This window comes from Pezoporus occidentalis, unplaced genomic scaffold (genome assembly GCF_034315485.1).
Source record: "Pezoporus occidentalis ecotype Australia unplaced genomic scaffold, CSIRO_AGI_Poc_V1 ctg118, whole genome shotgun sequence".
Classification (NCBI taxonomy): Eukaryota; Metazoa; Chordata; class Aves; order Psittaciformes; family Psittacidae; genus Pezoporus; species Pezoporus occidentalis.
The window spans coordinates 555,158-574,009 of NW_026912972.1; the positions used below are offsets into that span (position 1 = coordinate 555,158).

Here is an 18,852-nt window from a genome sequence, read left to right on the forward strand (position 1 = left end):
GCCTTGAGCCTGAGCCTCCTGCTTAGTATTAAAGCTCCTAAAAATATTCACTCCTTGTCTGTCTGGAAGGCTGGAATCAGCTAAAGTAAATAGCATTACTCTGAGTTGGTCCCATTTGCAAACAAGGAAAAACAGTCTTGTAACTAATTAGTTCTTTCTCCTCAAGTACTTGTCTTGTACCCATCTATAGTAATACTTGGGGATTAAGAGTCTGGAAATGCTAAGTGTTACCAGCTTAATGCAATACCCCCCCACCCACCCCCCGATACCCTCAAGGACACTTACGAAACGTGATTTGTTTGTTGTCATAGATACTCACACAAACAGTTGCATTCCAGGGCTCGCACTTGCCAGCAGCAATAAGCTCTACATGTCCTAAAGAACAGACTGGGCTGTTGCTGGCAAAAGCTGCAGCACTGCGCCCTGTTCAATAGATGTGTTCGGTTCCAATTCTCCCACACTGCACTTCCTTTATCCCTGTCTCAAGCAGAGTCCTACCACAGGCAGAAACAGACAAGTGGGGTATTTAACACTGATAGCTAGGGCCTGATTTTCACCTCAGAACTGGTTTCTGTTCCAGTAATCCAGCTAGATACCTACTGTGCTTGGCCAGAGGCGCCCACTTCACCTTCTGATCTGTTCTTGGTTTGATCAGCAAAGCACAGTCCTAATCAATAAGAAAGAAAGACAAGGATGAATCCCAAGGCGAAGAGGAAGAGACCCTGCCCAGCTGGTTTTTTCACTCCACTATGACAGGGAGAGGTGTATTCCCCAGCAAGTTAATACAGAGCAGGTAGAAGAACCAGTTTTCCCCACTTCCCCATTTCCAACAAGCAAAATGAATGAAGATCTGCTGGAATACAGCAACAAGAAACAGACACAGAAAAAAGAACCAGGAGTCCCACTGGTGCCTGGACAGAAAGGCACTGACAAGCCAGTGGCTGGCAGAGGAGAGGTGTTTGAGGGATATTCTGGGAAGAGAAAGACTAAGGAAAAGCTTAGAAGTAAGGAGAATAAAAATGAACAAGAGGAACAGAGCAGTGGCTCCCAAGCTACAGCCCTTGCTCCACAGAATGATCTCTTTGGAGAAGCAAGCAAAGGAGGTAAAAAAGACATTTTCAGCCTTGGCTCTGCAGAATGCAGAGAAGAAAGGGGCCATGGACTGACACAAGCAGAGCAAAGGGGTAGCAGGAACAGGCACGAGGAGCTGGAGAGGCAGAACTGGAAATGGAGGGATGAAAGAGGCATAGAACTGGGGGGGGAGGGAAAAATAGGGACAGTTAGAACCAAAAACTGATAGAAATCGTGAAGTGTGTCCACAGCAAAGAAAAAAGAGCAGCACCCAAATGTGTATGGCAGCAAGCAAGCTCAGATGGGTGTCTGGAAAAACACTGGGTTGTAAGGGAGTCGTGTTTGAGTACAGAGAGGGTGGAGGCATGCAAGTGGCTGGGAATGGCAGCCTGTTATTCTTTCTCTGAAGAGAAAATAGATTTGCTTCTGAAATCCAGTTGTTTCACTGTTTTCACTGGCAGTGGGGTTTTCAGAGTTTACATACTGGAGACCATAGCAGCAGAATGGCTGATGGAATATAAGGCTGAATATCAGGGCGCTGTGGCATCAGTATGCCAACATCTTTAACAAGCTGTTGACAAGTTACTTAAGTGCTGAATTCCAAGCAAATTCCACACACAGAGACATAATTCATCTAGCACAGGAAATCCAGGCTTACACTGGAAATGGGGCTAGCATCTAGCACACCTCTAAGAGCACTTCCCTTCAGTCTCCTTTCTCCTTGCCCTCCATCACCTTTATCTTGGACAAAATAGCTCATCTCTTTTTGAGTCAACCATCAAATACACAATTACACTCAAATTCAGCTGCCACAACATACCACTAAGATTGAGAGCACAACTTCAGTGAAAGTAGCTTCTTGGGTGGTTAATAAAACATCCAGAGGCATTTAAATAGAATGAGCTTATGCCCTTCAGTTTGGGGCATCGTCAAGCATGCCAAGGGCACATGAGGCAAAACGTTTGTTCTTCTGTGAGCTGATTATTTCCCTTGAGAACGCTAGCACTTTGTCAGGTGGGGTGTGTTCCATGGGCTGGTAAGCATCTAGGCAAACTCTTCCCAATACAAAGTTAGCTTTAAAGTTCATCTGACCCAATCCTGTATTTGGACTGAATCATGCCTTAGTGCTGACGAGGTTGGAAGGTAGCATTTCTGTGGGCAGAACAAGACCTTGCCTGAAACCTGAGGCGCATCCATTTCTTCCAGAGTCAATGTGTTTCAGTTTTACTGAGGATTTCAGCACAGGGAAAGATCAGTCAGACTTCATCAAACACATTGGGTTTATTACCCAGGTCAGAGTCCAGGACTTTGAAGTCGTGGTGCATTTCAGCCCTGTGCAGACACAATAGAAACTATAACTATTTATACTACGTGACTCTACACACACCCAGCTATTAGCCCCACAAACAAGCTGTGTTTTGTCTGCTCTGTCAGGCATCCTTAGGGCTTAAGCAAGAGCATTATTTTGAGTTACCATCCTAGGCTGAATAAGAGACATTTAACAGTGCCCATCAGGGGGGCTGCTAGTTCTCCTTAGGTTCTACTTGTACAAAATAACTACATCAACACAGTACTATTAGTAAGAGCCCATACCAAATACAATATTGTTTGACTTGGGCAAAGAGCATAAAACCATAAAAGAGCTGGTTCAGGATTTTTACTGAGGTATTTGCCTAATCCAAGAAACCGCATTACCCTCAACTAAAATCTGTTCAGATACTCCCCTCCCTCTTCATAGAGCATCTCACTGACTCAGTAATCCTTTGGTGGTTGGACAGGAAGTTTATTCTTGTTTTGTGCTCCCCATCACATAGGGAGACTGGCTCTTTCCCACAGATTTTTCTGGAAAGAGTTCTAATCCAGCAACCACTTTTGAAGATACTGGTTTAAAGCATAGCTGTAAGTAAAGGCTGCAGCCTGTGTAGCTGCAGGAGTCCTCACCGTATTCCAAGTCAAAATACAATTGCTTCAAGGGAGCAAATTCCATAGCCGGAGCTCTGCCATCTTTTGTATTGCATACATGTGCTTCCCATCATGGGTTCAGCTCTTAGCTGCTACAGAGGGGGTAATGCTATGCCCAAAATATCATTTCACCTTGATCCTCTTCTGGGAAATCATGTATAATCATGGGTTTATTCTTCATGTATTGCAAGGTTTGCAGTTGCAGGAGGCCTGGGAACCAGTGGGAGTGAAGGTGGGAGCAGCTGATTGTAGCCTCTCCCACGTATGTGCCTGTATTTCATTCCTGTCAAAACCTAATCTTTACATTCTTTGCCTGAGGGAGCTCTGCTATCCTATAATAAAGCCTTTCCAGACAACTGATCCTCTATGCAGGCCTGTGAAACAATGCATTTAAATCCCCAGTACTGCAAAAACATATACAAAAGTAGTGTAAGATGTAGTAAGTGAGTAAACCTGCCCTTCAGACTGCACTTCCCACTCCACCTTACCTCTTACACCACTTTGGTAGAAGGAAATTACTGACATTCAGGCACTGTGTTTCTACCACGAGTATGGGCTGCAAGTCCAGCTCCAAATTCCCAAAGGACATCCCTGTGCCTGTAGGCCCTCTCTACCAAGGAGATGCTTAAAAAGCACATTACTAAACCATCATGTAAATGAGCAATAACAATAAAAAAGCTCCATTTTGTGCTTATAACTGATTAAATTTGAGTGCATCCCACTGTGTAGGTTGTGTAGAAGAATTTGCTCACTAGAGCACGGCCAGAGCCCTACAAAAGGTATTCAATTCTGTATGGGGCTCCAAGATTATCCCTGATTTTCCTGTATTTTCCTCACACTTTTTTAAATCACCAAAGCATATATTCTAAACTATTCTTCTTGCTACTGAGCTGTTTGGTGGTTAGCATTGAACATGAGTCTGTAAACATGTGTAACTACATACAAATTCTCTACAACATTCTCCCATATCGATCCCATTTTTCCCTGGTTTTACACCGTGTACACCTAACTGTGATTTATGCAGATAAGGCTGCACAAGCCAATTGGGATGGACGTTGAAGGCTCATGCACTGTGACTGCTTTCATATGCATGCAATTGCCACAGATTTATAGTGGAATTCTTCATTTAAACACTTGTGCAAATGACAGAGAACCGGATCTCTTGGAGTGACAAGAACATTAGAAGCAGCAAAGCACAGCAGCATGTTTGGTTGCCTTCTTTAAGACCATCCTATGTGTTATTTTCAGCTTCTTATTCCACACTGAAGTTTTTCTTCTGCACCACAAGTGCTTTCCAGTCTTAGCTTTCCAGTCTTATCTCTGAGTAGTGCCATTAGCCCAGCACTACAGTATTGGTCTCAAATGAAGTAGAAAGCCACTCTCCCAAGCAGTAATGTGATGCCTGACAGATGCTGATTATACATTGTCCTTTACAAATGCTTAAAGTCAAGTCATGGCCAAGCAGCAGGTCAGGGGAACGGCAATCCATGAATGGGACAGCCATGATATAGTGGTTGGAGAGGACATTATGCACATACAGATCATTTTCATCCAGGGAGGCAAAAAACAAGGCAAGTTAGACTTATGCCAGACTGGACTGTATTGCTGCATTGATACCATAGACCTAAGGCAGATTTAGAGTTCTAGCTACTGAAATGTGTCTGGTGCCACCTTCAATATCACCTCAGATTTATCCATCTTCATCGTGCTGTGAAATGATGCAAGTGGTTATAAACCAGATAAAAATCACATCATTTTACCACTCTTGCATCGGGTAGGCCAGGTTATCTTAACCACTGACAGAAAGGGTTATGTATTACTCTTATGTGCTGTATTTATCCTAGTGTTTCAATAAGGGTAGATCAAAGCACAAGGCTTCTCTGATCATTTTCAGGCTTAGTCCCCAGTTTGCCTGACAGACATAAAGGGTGCAAATGCTGCATAGCACATGCAGGGAGTTGGGCATGCCCCAAGTGCATTTAATTTATTATGCATGCACACAGCTATCCATCCAGCACATAAGCCATAGGTTCAGGGAGAGCACAGTCATTTCAGAGAGTGCTAATATCCTTGAAATACTTCAATTACCTTTCACAGTCAGGTGGTGGCAGAAGGAATACAGCACCAGCACAACCATTACCATTGCAGAACAAGGACAAGGGACCCTGAGAGAGCCGACATGGAGCTTAGGTGCAAGTGGCACTTCTCCAGGTGCTCAACCTGCCCAGGGCACCATTTCTCAACTGTTCCCAAAGCATTATCTTCAGGTTCAAATGATGGGCCAGGGCAAAACACTTTAAAGCAGCCATGCTCATTCTTACAGCCTTCTTTCCCATCCAGAGACACATTTTGTTCAGCTAACACCTTGACTTCTAAGAAGCAAAAGCAATTGCTCAAATTTCTCATAAACAACTCCCACAGGACAAAATGCTTTGTCTGTTGCATTCCAAACCCCAAAGAAACTTGTGATGTTGGAGGGCAAGTTATTTCTTTTGGCTGGCCTTGCTATGAAAATCGCATGCTTTATTTTTCTCTTTACAGAATTCATCTTGTGTTAATAAAGTACTGTTGATTCCTTCTGGCTGACTCTGCAGGAAAGCTATTCTCACAAAGCTTCTAGTCTGAGCTGAAGTAATCTTGCTTAAAACTGGCCATAATTATTTCAGTCTCTTAAATCTAACGCTAAGCACAGGAAGCACTGCCAATTCAAGTCAGGACTCGGTATTCTATGAAGGCAGGATAAGCTGACCAGAGGTAAGGAATTCAGTAAGCACAAGGAGAATTTGACCTGGCCTTTCTTTCAGCCAGCTTCTGTATTTCTGACCTTGCTCTAACGAGAAGGGAAAGATAGAAGAAAATCAAAACAAATGAATGTTTAATAAGAGTTGTCTGCTCCAGAATACTCATTACTCCATCAGCCAAGTCCCCCAGTTGTGGTGCTGGGCCCTGAGGGGAGTTCTTCCTCTGCAGGAAGGATTGCTCAAACCCACTGTCCTTCCAGCTGCATTGAATTCCTCAAAAGGCTGTAGACAGTCAACAGGAAGCTAACACTGGAAACAAGCCTGGAGACAGTCTGACAATGAAAGAGGGGGAGCAGCCTTTCACCTGTGAGACAGCCCCTTGAGGAGGATGGGCTGCTTCACAGCTCCAATAAACATGGGATGATAAACCAGTCCAAAAGAGAAGGAAAGGCAGGAAAAGAAGCTTAGAACTAGGAAACAAAGCATGGGTACAATGTCCAATGTCAGATCTTCTCTGTAGAGAAGCAAACCAGCAGGATTTCTGTTTTTCTCAGGCCTGTTTCTGGTAAGCAGAGATTTTACCCCAGCACAAGTACATACAGAGAGTCTGATAAATTCCTCAGTAACAAGACCAACAGCTCCTTGAGGCTGCTGTGTGACACCATGACATGCCCCGCTCTTAGTTCAGAAACCGTGTCCTCCAAGGGCAGGGATGAAACATCCAGATGTTCTTGGATCTACCAGGAGATGCTTCTACTGTGGCTGCAGAGAGCCTCACACCAGCCTTACCAGCAGCTCTGCCCAAACCTGTTCTGCATGGCAGCAGTCAAGCCAAAAACCACCAAGTAACCTTATAGGAATCTGCTTTCCAGTCCCTTTAATCTTAATTTTCATTTCCATACCATGATGGGTAAACTTAATACTTGTCTTCTCTAGGTTTGTCTGAGCTTTCAGCAAGGGTTGGATGGTACTAGCTCTTGCAAAGGAGTTCAGAAAGCAATTTCTCCCAGTGCTGAGTTAATTCAGATTTGAGCTCTGAGAAAGCTTCTGGCAGTACTCTTTGAGGGTAGGGAGGGACATGTAAAATCAGAGCACCAGAACATTGTGTGAGTGGTAGTATTGCCAAATGCTTGTGCTGAGTTTTCCCTTTTATTTTTTAATTGAAACCAATATAGGAACTGTAAATCATTCAGTTTATCCTTGGCATTATTCATGCCCATATTGCTTCTTGTTGTCGTTCAGCAGTTTAGCAGTGATTTGCAGTGCTGCCTTCCCACATCTCCCATTCTTTTCAAGAAGAAAAACCTATTGCTGTTTTAAACCAGGAATAATTTGTCAGAGTTTCAAAGGTAACAATAGATCAAGAAATTCTTTGCCCACCTTTTCACCTTATGGTTTTTACAGCAGGAAGCAGGATAGCCAGGAATCCTGGCAAAGAAGGCTCAGACTCATGTCTGCCTGAAGGTGAAAACAGAGATTCCCTTTTTCTTTTCCCTGTACACTAATTACCTATTGCTATCCTTAAAAGACCAGGAGGATCCTTGAAAAGGTAAAACAGCTTCATGACAAAGCAGAACCGACCATTTCACTGTAAGAACTCAAGAAGCTTAAGAACAACTGTACTAGGTCAGCCAAAGGTCTACCTTTCCTGGCCAATAATGCTATGTGTAATAAAACTATCAGAGAGAATTACCACAGCCCACATTTAGGTCTGTCCCCTCCAACAACTGTTCCTAACTATTACTTGGCTTTGAAGCTCACTTCTATCATTTCAGATCTAAGGCAGGCATCGAGGACCCAAAAGACCATCTAATTACTATAGTTACTGTAATAAAGGCTATCACCTTTCCCCACAAACCTTTCACGCTCATTCCTCCATGGGAGTGTCTCTCCTTGCACACTGTTGGCCCCACAACATTTGATCTTACATTTTTAAAGCTGAATAGTTATGCAGAACAATAAAGTTTCCAAATCTCCAAACACTTCTCCCTGCAAGACATCCCACTGAATTACTTCCGTGCATAACCATCGCACATACAAGTAAACGCTTGAAGGATCAGGACCTCAGATAAAACATCACTTGGAATATGTCTCTGTCCAAACCCGTTAAAGATGACAGGAAGCCTGCGGAAATTAACCTTGCTTTATAAGTAATTCTGCATTTGAGTAGGTTGTTTTCTTCTGGAAGTGGTTTTTCAAAGGGCTAAAATACAGACAAAAGCGAAGAAAACACTGCAGCAAAGACATCTCAAATTAACCAGTGCTGCTATTTAAGAGAACCCGTGTCAGGAAAGATCTCAGAAACAGGCAAGAACTCCAAAATAACAAGGGGTTTATTTCTTTAAAGGGTTCTCCCACCCTTTGTTTTTTTCCTTTTCTGTGCAGAACATTCTGCTGTCCCTCCGCATACAGCCCTCATTCATCCCTTTGCTGCTGCACACAGCCCACATCCTTTCTTACCCTGAAAAGAGTTAAATGCTCCTTTTTCCTCTGAAGAGTAATTTTTTATTTCTCCTGACAAGGCCTTTTATGCAATTAGCTAGAGAAGCCATGGCCAGAAAGAAAGAATAACACATGTAAAATCATGCCAGAGGACAGAGTAAGTAGTAACTTGTTGAGTCTATTACAGGAGAAAATGTTTAAATCAATGGTGTGTTCCCATAAATCAACAGCAATATTTAGCCTTAACTATAACCATCCCTGAGCAATGTGGAACAGAGAGAAAACACTTAAGCAAAACCCAGCAGTGATGCTCCTGGAACAAGGAGGGGAGTGAGCAGCAGATGGATAAAGCTCATCGTTGGGTTACCTCCAGGCAAGGAATTGATTTGATGGGTCAGAATGGAGGTGCCACAGCATTCAGGGTTGAGCAGGACTTCAGCAGAGACTTCCAATAACAGCGACTCCTACCAAGCCTGGTGCTGATTTGGAGATGGTAAAGAACCATTCTCATCTAGTTAAAACTTGGACATTGATGAAGGCTGTGTGCTAAACCAGAAATCGGGCCCAAATTGCCAGAACTCTGTGCTACACAATCAGAGACAGAAGGGTTTGCATTGCAAACCAGAGATGTTCATTCCTTTTTAATTATTCTTGACAGATCTAACTTATTATAAGAGGAAGAGGTTTGGGAAAAGGGAGAACAGTAACAGTGAACCATAAACCAGAATTTAACTCAAGAAACAGCACAAAAACCTCATCAGACCCTTCTCTTTTTTTAGCTGGGAGAAGAAAGTTGTCTCTTTTCACTCCTCCATCTTTGTTCATCCCCTTACTCTTCTGGTTGAGCTGCTTTGATTCAGATTTAGGGCCCCCATTCATTCCAACAAGATGGCTTTTCCGTAAAGCTGTTCCCAAACCCGTGCTATGCTCCTGTTGACAGTATTTCACTGCTTTCCAGAAAAGTAATGGATTTCTCACATACCAGTTTCTAAAGGTCCCTTCTTCAGCAGTGTCCTTCACAGAACAGAATCTTTTATAGTTCTATTAAAGCAGCGGCTCTGACCCAGAGAAGGATATTTTGCCTATCTTGAACTCTGGCACTCATCAGTTTGATTGGAGGCAGGGAAAGCAAAGCTCCCAGCCACAGATTTCTCCCCCAGCCTGTGTTTGTGCTGGGGATTGCTCCCAAATTTCAGTTGTTCATTTAGGTGAACGGTTTTACTAGAACTGCATCCTCCATATGAATCCAATAGGATTTGCTTCTGCTTTCACTTGTAGTCCTTAACACAGCATCAGCACTCCCACTGAAGCTATCGTGTTGAAAATAGGAGTTGCTTCTTTCAGGTCTGGCATTTACACGTTTTTATGACATGCCGGAAAAGCACAATTGGACCATTTCCCCCCCACAAATGTTGAGACAATAATAAGTAACAGATTCATTGAGTTTTGACTTGCCTCAGAACTAGGTGTTTCTGACATGTACCACATCCCTCAAATACATTACACACTCCAATACTCTTATCAAGAGCATGAGCTTTCTGCGTTCTCCTCTCCCCATCAACATGCAGCCAGACTTTCCTGACCACCAGTTCAGTTTGACAGCACTCAGTGACACACAGAGAAAGCATCAGGGTGTATGAGCTGTGGACGATCTGTCAGACCCAGTGACTGATGTGCAAAGAAAGTGTCAGGGTACTATAAATATTGAAAACCAAAGAAAATGCTGAGCAAGCAGTGGGGGATTTTAGTTCACTCAACTAAGAGAGCAATCTAAATAACAAATACAGGCTGAAATTCACACACCTCCAGTGAGCTAAAGCCCTGCAGTGACTGTGGTTGACTCAACTTTTGGAGTCATGAAAAGACACAGATGCAGGTGCGATGCTCTTCTACTCCCCAGTTCAAGTTTCAAGCTGGTTGCTGACTATGGGAACCTCTGCAGCTCCACCTTCTCTAAAGCCTTGGTTTATAGGTTGAGTTGTGCCATCAGTGCCACATAGGTGGAACCAAGGATTTTCCAACATAAATCTCTCATCTACACTTCCAGCAAAACAAAAGAGCATGCGAGGCTCAAGTTTGGAGCAAGTCTTATACCATCTGGATTCATTTTCTTTCAGTATGATTGCCTTAGAACGTTCATTCTAATCATGAATAATACTTCATTGTTTCTAGGAAGTTTCAAAAGGGGAGGGCAGTTTAAAATTATCTGAACTATTCTTGGTGTAAAGCAAGCTCAAAAGCATTCTACATGTTTGGAGATCCTCCTTATTCAAGAGCCCGTGGGATATGCCTGGTGGGACATGCCTGGTGGGACTCTCTTGAGCCATAGAAGACATGGAGCTTATCTGATTGACCAAAGATATAGGAATAGCCTTGGCTGGTTCATGGATTGCATGCTGGTTGCTCATTTTAGCCTGGTGTTTTGTCGTTCTCAACCACTAGAAAACAAGCTGATACAAAATAACTTAGTTGAATCCAAATTAGCATCTTATGACAAATGCATGAGACAACCCATTGTGATGGTTCTGAGTAGAATGCTGCCAAAAAGCGAGCGGAGAATGAAAATTGACATTCATTACATTTCCCAATGAACTTTTGACCAGGAAGATCAATGACTGCATTTTTCTGTGCGGATTTACAGGCTGAATGAATCCCTGGTTTAACCTCTGAACTCAGAGGCTATCATAAAGAGAGGAATTTGTCTACAAGGGTCATGTATGTGCATGCTTTCCAGGCATAACAAGATTGCAGTTGCAGTTATTGAAACCTCGAAGAAAAAGAGGAAAACCCACAAGAGGTCAGACAGGGAAATGAGACTGAGGAATACTGCTCCTTGACAACTGGGCAGCAACTGATCTGCAAAACAATGACACATGGGAAAGGATGAAGTCCAGAAAAACAAAACACATGTCCCAGAAGAGAACTACCACTGAAACCTATGGTAGTTATCTCCTCCCAGGGTCACTGATGTCCACAGGAACTTAGATTCTGCATTGCCCTCAACCGAAGACCCAGTTGTAGAATCCCAGACTGTCTTGGTTTGGAAAGGACCTCAAAGCTCATCCAGTTCCACCCCTGCAACGGGCAGGGGCACCTTCCACTAGAGCAGGTTGCTCCAAGCCCCTGTGTCCAACCTGGCCTTGAACACTGCCAGGGATGGGGCAGCCACAGCTTCTCTGGGCACCCTGTGCCAGCACCTCAGTACCCTCACAAGGAAGAGCTTCTGCCTAAGAGCTCAGCAACAAATAAAGATCAGGACCTGGAACCCACTTGCAAATATCCAAAGTTCTATTGAATTCAATAGTGCTCAGATGCACACTCACTATACTGTAGCCAAAGGGCAAAGATTTCTGTCCCCAAGAGCTGCAAATGATTTAGAAGCAAAAAAGCCAATCAAAATACCAAATATAACACTAATGAATATTGAAAGCTAGCACTGATTCCACATTCAATGGGCAATGGACTCCAGAATGATTCTTCACCCGCAGTGAATATTGCCTTTCCTTCCCCCTGGCTGGCATTAGTAAAGTAGCAACAGTCTCAATATCAGATTTTGAGCAATTTGCTACTGCAAATTGTAGCAGCATTTAAAATGAAATTGAGCTGTTTTCTGTGTGTTTGTAAAAAACGAACCCTGATGTAAGTTAAATGGATGATGCAGGGGTTTGAGGCAAAAATCCCATTCTTCCTAGAGTAAAAGTAGTAATAATAATAATAGAAAATATGCTAACAATAAGAGCCCTCTGTTAATTTCTGGCTTCTGGGGATGCAGTGACCACAGGTTTGCAACTGTTTGCACATAGAACTAGTAATTGTCGAACATGCAACTGACTTGCAATGTTCAATTACAGTCACAGATGGGTATTTGTTTATTCTTCCATAATTGGTGTTACATTAATACTAGCTAGAGGTCTAAACCCCACACGTGGTGCTGTAGAAACATAACAGATGCTGTGTTCCAAGGATCTTCGTTTTAAATTGAGCCTCCTGCTCAACAGCAGGCTAGGAAAGTCCCTGAAGGTACCAGTTGTTTAAGAAAGGAGAAAAGAAAGCAATTTTTATGAATCACATTGACCTTTCTGAGCTGTTTCCTTCTCCAGGGAAATTTCATGCCATTCAGAGGAAGCATTACCATTCGCTTTGAAAGCAGTGGAAGGATTTGCCTCCAGTGTCAGAATGGGGTTTGGTGACACCATAAAGATGGTATTGCCAAAGAGGCAGAAAATCTTCCTAGTATGACCCAAAAAGCTACTGAAGTGAATAAAGTTCAAATGTCTTATCAATATAAATGGTCTTTGGACTGTAATTATTGCTTCTATCTTTTAGTCTCTTTCTGAAGGGTCTGGAAGCACCCTACAGCCATCTGTGAAGCCTCCTCACCAGCTTCCATCACCACCAAATTTGCAAGTATATTGGAATTGTGGAGGATGGATCCTCCCATGGGAATACAATCTGGAATTTGTAGATTAAAACCCAATTTAAATAAAATTAGTATTTATTGTTTAAAGCTGGATGTTGAAAGCAGAGGGTAGAGCTAGAAAAAAGAACACTTTAAGCTAAGGCTCTCCTGTAGAGTGAACTCTCAGTGTTTAATGGGCCACAGAACAACAGACATGGGTTTGTAAGTGTTTCAATGGATTTCCTGGCCAAAAAGCCACTGTCATGAGCAACTGCTCAGCTCTGTGTGTTTGAACAGGAGGGTGTGCTTCCCCACCAGCTAACAACTTGGCCAACAAGATGGAAAAGCATGGATTGTAATTCCTTTCTCACTTGTGTTTCTCACACAGGCACATTGTGGGCAGGTTCCCTGACTATCCTACTGAAGAGGCAGGAGGGTCAATGGCTATTCTTTCTCAGAATACTCCAGAGCAGGTACTGTCACTTCTTTAATGAAGAAGGTTGATGGGACTGGGGAAAGCATTGCCACAAAATAGGTCTGTTTAAGTAACAAGTTTTCGTAACAACAGCCTCCAGTACTCCTGGGTGAGCCAGGCGTGGTGGCTGGTTGCGGGCTTCATGACCTCTGTGGTCCTTAAAGCTGCCCTGTTGAGAGACACAGTTGTGTTCATCTGCTGCCTGCAACTGATGGTCTAACACAGGCATGGTAAAACAACATTTTGAATTCAGTCTTCTTGGAATCATAGGGGTATACAAGCAGTCTTTGTGTGGTTTAAGCAGATGTAAATACAGACTAGCCCAGCACAAAGCAGGATACTCTAACCATCAGTTGCCTTGCTTACAAAAATAGGCAGGAAAACTGCTACAAACAGCTCTCTGTGCCTTACTAAAAGTGAGCTCAGGGCATGCTCCTGGTTTTAGCCAAGTTCAGAGCATTCAAAGGTCAACCCTGCAAAGCCTCTAAGCCTTTCTGTTGTTCAGCCCCAGACAGAGCAAAGGAGACCTCCTGGTTATGTTTTCAGCTCCTAAAGTAGAAACACATGCCAGAGTCAACAAGGCTTTGTTGGCTGCTCTGAGCAGCCAGGGAGCCACCCAGCAAGTGTGGCTTATTGCTGGAGAAGCCTTGAGGGAACATGATGGTAATCAGACCTGCTACCAACAGGGATAAACACAATTCGGAGAATGGTAAAAGTTGTACTGAGCACAACTAGATGTGGTGGGAGATGATGGAGAAATGAAGTCCTCCTGTGCTTTGAATTCCCATCTTCAGCTATTTTGCCATCTTTCTTGGGCATCTGCTTTCTCTTTGCATAAAAACATAATAAAGGAAGGCAGAAGTCTGAAGAGATTGTTTTGCTGCCTGTTTTCCCTGCAGGAATGAAAAATACCTGGAAGAAAACTACTACACCTGTTTTCCCAACACATTTTCGTTAGCTATTACCTACTTTTCAAAGGTTTCCTCTTTTTCAGCCAGCACAACCAACAGCAGAATGTACACAACAACCTGAACAGATACCCAGAATACCACTGGCAAAAGAAAGTTCAGTGAGATCATGATTTTATCTGAATGTCAGACAAGTAAAACAGTTTTTGTTCAACTGAGTCAGCTGCATATTAAAAATCCCTAAGGCAACTGGGTTTGTTCCACACTGGTCTACTGGGCAACATAGGAAATGAAATCCTGGCCCCATTGAATTTAATGGGAGTTTTGTCCTTGACTTCAGGGGAGACAGGATTTCACCTCTTGTATATATTAGCTTCTATGAATGGGTTGGGTGCTCCTCAGTTAAACTCCATGAAAAATCAAGACTGAGGTGTATTTAAAAAGTGAGCATTTTATAAGGCTTGGGTAAAGACACTTTGGGGAAAATAAAATACAAATTAATCACTTCACGAACCATTGCTGCGTTATTATACATTCTATATTTCTTTATCCTTTGACAACTCTGACCTTACTTGACTTTGTAATGAAGCTGGCCTCCTGCACAAGCTGCTTCCATGACATTTTACAAATACCTTTCCAAAGGGGATGCCAAAGAGTTCCCCATGCAGAGTACTTGGTTTAGTTAGGAAAATATATCCTCTCTCTTGACTGAAGAGAAGCTTCTCTCTACACACTCTTCAAGAGAAATTTAAGGTTCTAAGACATCAGTGTAGTCTCCTGCATCTGTTCCAGGTGTTTGTCCCTAATGGGTTTTCATATTTGCTCCAAAGATAACCATCAGATGTGACAATTTTTAGCTTTGCCCTTATCCTGCTGCCAACAAAATGATGATCTCTTCCTGTAGTTCATTAAGTCTCATCACCCTGAAAATAAGCCAAGAGAGTTGTCATTTATCAGGCACACTCCCCCTCTCCCAACTCCCCCTCATTTCCAATCTTAAATAACTTAGCAGGAAAAGAGATGCTTATGAAGAGTTTGGTTGTACATTTGATTGCATTGCCACATTATGGTAATCACAGCATCATATCCAGCAGCATCTAGAGAAGCAAGGGGAGGAAAAAGCCCTATGTGTTAACTGCTGTGCAAACACAGACCCCTGATCCTGGCTTGGCACTCTGGGCAATATACTCTGTAATTACTATTCATTACTACCAACAGCTGAAGATCCCCATGAATCCCTGTAATCAGTAAACGGCAGTGCAAGAGATCCCCAGAAGATGGTTAATATTAGGAACCCTGACTATTCCCAGGTAGGGACGGTAACACACTACTATGCAATCAAATCCTGCAGTAATCACACACTTTTGCACTGCGAAACTTTGGAAACACATTTGAACCAATGTATGAATAGCAAAGTCAATTTGACTTCTGGGGGTTATCATGTTAGAGCAAAACATCTTTGCAGCCTCAAAAGAAAATGTAACTGGAGAACAGCCATCCCTCAGTAAGAGTCCTACATCAGGGGCTGGGGGGAGGCTAAAATTCATCCTCTCTTACTGAAGCACATGCTCAGTGTTCAGAGTTTTATAAGGGCTTTCAGCATCATTTCAAAAAGAGGCAACCTCGCAAAGAAAAGGGCAGTCTAAAATAATTTAGGAAGACATCTGCTTTTATTTCCACTATGAAGTTTTCTTCAGGGGAGAAAAAAAAAAAAAATGGTATTATAATGTGGGTGAATTGCTTAGCATCTCAAACTAACCTTTGCTTGCCCTTCCCTTTCTTTCCTGCTCTTTTGTCAGATTCTTCAGGCATCTTCTTGTAGCTGGAGGGAAAATTGTTCTGTATAGAAGGGTACAAGCCATTCAAGGTTACATACACAGCCAGCTTCACCCCCAGCTCTCAGGCCTCTGCAATTATGGAGCTGCTGAGAGCAGAGCTGAAAGCAGAGCTGGAGAAGCTGCACCGAAAGAGCACAGAGAAGGTGTATCTGACACAGAAAAGGAAAGATACATTTGCTGTATCATTCCCTTCTGGGAAGCACAGAGCCACTTCAGAAATTTCAGGCTTCACATGGATGATCTTTAAGGTCCCTTCCAACCCAAATCATAGAACCCTAGACTGGTTTGGGTTGGAAGGGATCTTAAAGCTCATCCAGTCCCAACTACTGCCACAGGCAGGGACACCTTCCACTAGAGCAGGTTGCTCCAAGCCCCTGTGTCCAACCTGGACCTGAACACTGCCATTTCAGACTACGCATATGTTGCCAAAGCATCCAGGGAAAAGACTGTACCAGTGTTATTTGGACACACAAGATCTCTTATTGCAGTCACTGAGCTTGTGTCTAAATGTGGCTTTTTGTGTTCCTGTGCATTTCATTCAGTGCTAATTGTAAGCACCATTTTCCTATTCCCTATATGAGCACTTAGTTCAAGCCTTTGCACCATAGCTTGTATTGCAGCTCTGAAAATACTAAACACATGTTTTTGTCTTGCAGAACAGATGAAGGCAAGACAGAAGGATAAGGATAGTTCAGCCATTAAGTCCCATTATAGCAGCTTCATGAGAACAGAAAATCTACGCAACCCCTTTGCATATCATTCATCTGTATAAGAACATGAAAGCAAATAATTCCAATCAGAGTCTGGATTTACTTAAATTATATATAGAAAAAAGTTATATATATTAATTTATATATATATATACACACTATCACCAGTATTTACTCAAAAACACTGCTTGAAATTAAATTCTTTTCTCAAGCACATATGTCTGTAGAAAACCCACCTTTGAGATACCAGAAACCATTACTGTGACCCTTTGGTAGGGAGTCATAGCAGAGAATGGATGTAATGAGGTTGGATTTCTAGCAGACTACTAGCGCTAGGATAAAGGATACACTTTGAGTAGCTCTGTTGGTTTTGGATACAGCAGGCCTGCTGGGACACTAAAAACCTATTTTGAACTCCAGTCAATCTGTTAATCTATCTGAGGGAATGAAATGCTTCACTGCTTATCACCGCAAGATATGACTGAATGGTGCTCGGGGTTTAAATTACCATATTTAATTAAATGTAAGATACTGAAATGCTTGGGGAAATCCACTAATGAATTTCACTGGCTGCAAAACGTAGCCCTTGTCTTTGTCCCCTTCCACTGCCCAGGCTTCAATGCATTAAAAGGCATTCCTTAGAAAACAAGTACTTTTACTGTTCTAGGAAGCATCTCTTCCAATTGGAAATGTTTCATTTTCTACTCTTTCATGGTACTGCCAATAGTAATGTTCCATTAATAAATTTCAATGACCACAGCATTTCTGATTTATACTCATCAGTAAATGATCCTAGGATTCCTCTCAGGGACAAGAGAGCACAATGAAAGGTGCCTGGGAACAAAAGAATGGTAGGAAAAGCAAATTTCACCCTCTGCCTTTTTCAGATAATAAAGTATAAATGGCCAGGAACTAAAGTTATGGAAATTGATGTAGCTGTACCCAGTTATCTGCTGGTAGTAGCTTGCAGGGATAAAGATGCTGGGCTATCCATGTATATCTGTCAGAGTCTGTCACAATATCTCTATCCACTCAGCCACCAGAACAGCTTCAGTCTTTAGCCATATATTGAAATTAGACATGCCTTGAGGCAAGCTCTCAAAATCCATCTCTATAAAATCAATCTGCCTTGGAAATACTGGGACAAATTAATAATCGGAGTTCCAAGTCCAGAGGGAATGTCAGGTTGTATGTCATTAGAATACTGTGCTCCTGGGTGGTTTCAGGAATTGGTCTTACTATCCTTTGCAGCTGGGGACATAGAAATCACTTCTTTCCCAATGGGAGATTGGGATAATCAGCGCCTGTGCTGAAGTGTGCTGGTGGGAGTTCCCTCAACAAAAATCAAAAGGACTTCTCTGTAATGGTCAACCCCTCTGGAATTCATAGGGGACCACCAAGCGACATATTGATTGTCATGTTCCCACAATATTGGAAAGCTGAAAGTGAAGGAGGAGGATACACACTGGTTCATACCTCCTACAGGACATGTATAACACACTTGACACGTGAAAATACTTGACCAGCTCTTCACATGTTTTCCTGTCTCCTTCAGATTGCTGCAGAACTGGCTGCCAAAATGGAGAAGGCTTTGGAGAAAAAGGACCAGAAGGGCAAAAAAGAAAAAGGAGGAGAGAAAGAAAAATCCAAAGGCAAAAAAGATGAGAAAACTGAAAAGAAAGTAAGGGCATCCTGCATTTGAGAACAGAACCAAAGTCCAGCCTAGTCAGCCATCTGTAGGCAGACGCTAGTAACTCACATTAGACTCGTCACCAAGGCTTCAGGCCTGGGTTCAGAAGACAGAAGAACTGGCTGAGGCCAGTCCCTCTCAGCCTTTCAGTGACCTTGATGATTCTGGGGAACTGATTTGTACCTCTCCTGTTTTAGGAATGGCCATTGCATGGCATGGCTCAGCTCAAGGGGAAGAGCTGAGTTAGGTGCAAACTGCCAAAGACATAGATGAGGGAAAAATACACATTAGGGCTTTGACATCATTGCTAAGACAGTGTGCACACTCTTTTCACAGCATTGCTGCTTCTTTTTTCATGTATGTAAGAAAAGGCTACCCAGGTAGTTAACCAAACATCGCCACTTTCCATGTGGGGTACAGAGAAGTTAATTACTGCCACCCCCAGAGCTGCCAAAAGCATGACAAGAACATAGCACTGCACCAATATTGTTCTTCAACACCTTTCTCAAATGGGACACCCATTCTGCTGGAGTGCAAAGCTTAGTCTTAGATTGGCTCTCCACCTCAGAGCTTGTATGGATTTCAATCTCATCTATAAGTACAGTTCTTACATGGC

General features: G+C 42.8%; 1 protein-coding gene across 1 annotated transcript in view; it reads left to right on the plus strand.

The window, feature by feature from the left end:
- Positions 1-18,852, plus strand: part of IQCA1 (IQ motif containing with AAA domain 1) — a 95,224-nt gene that overhangs the window by 35,879 nt on the left and 40,493 nt on the right. Inside the window, exons 7-8 of the mRNA XM_062642250.1 lie at positions 13,004-13,088; positions 18,102-18,227. Of these exons, the coding sequence (XP_062498234.1) occupies positions 13,004-13,088; positions 18,102-18,227 (211 nt within the window). The remainder of the gene's footprint in view (positions 1-13,003; positions 13,089-18,101; positions 18,228-18,852) is intronic.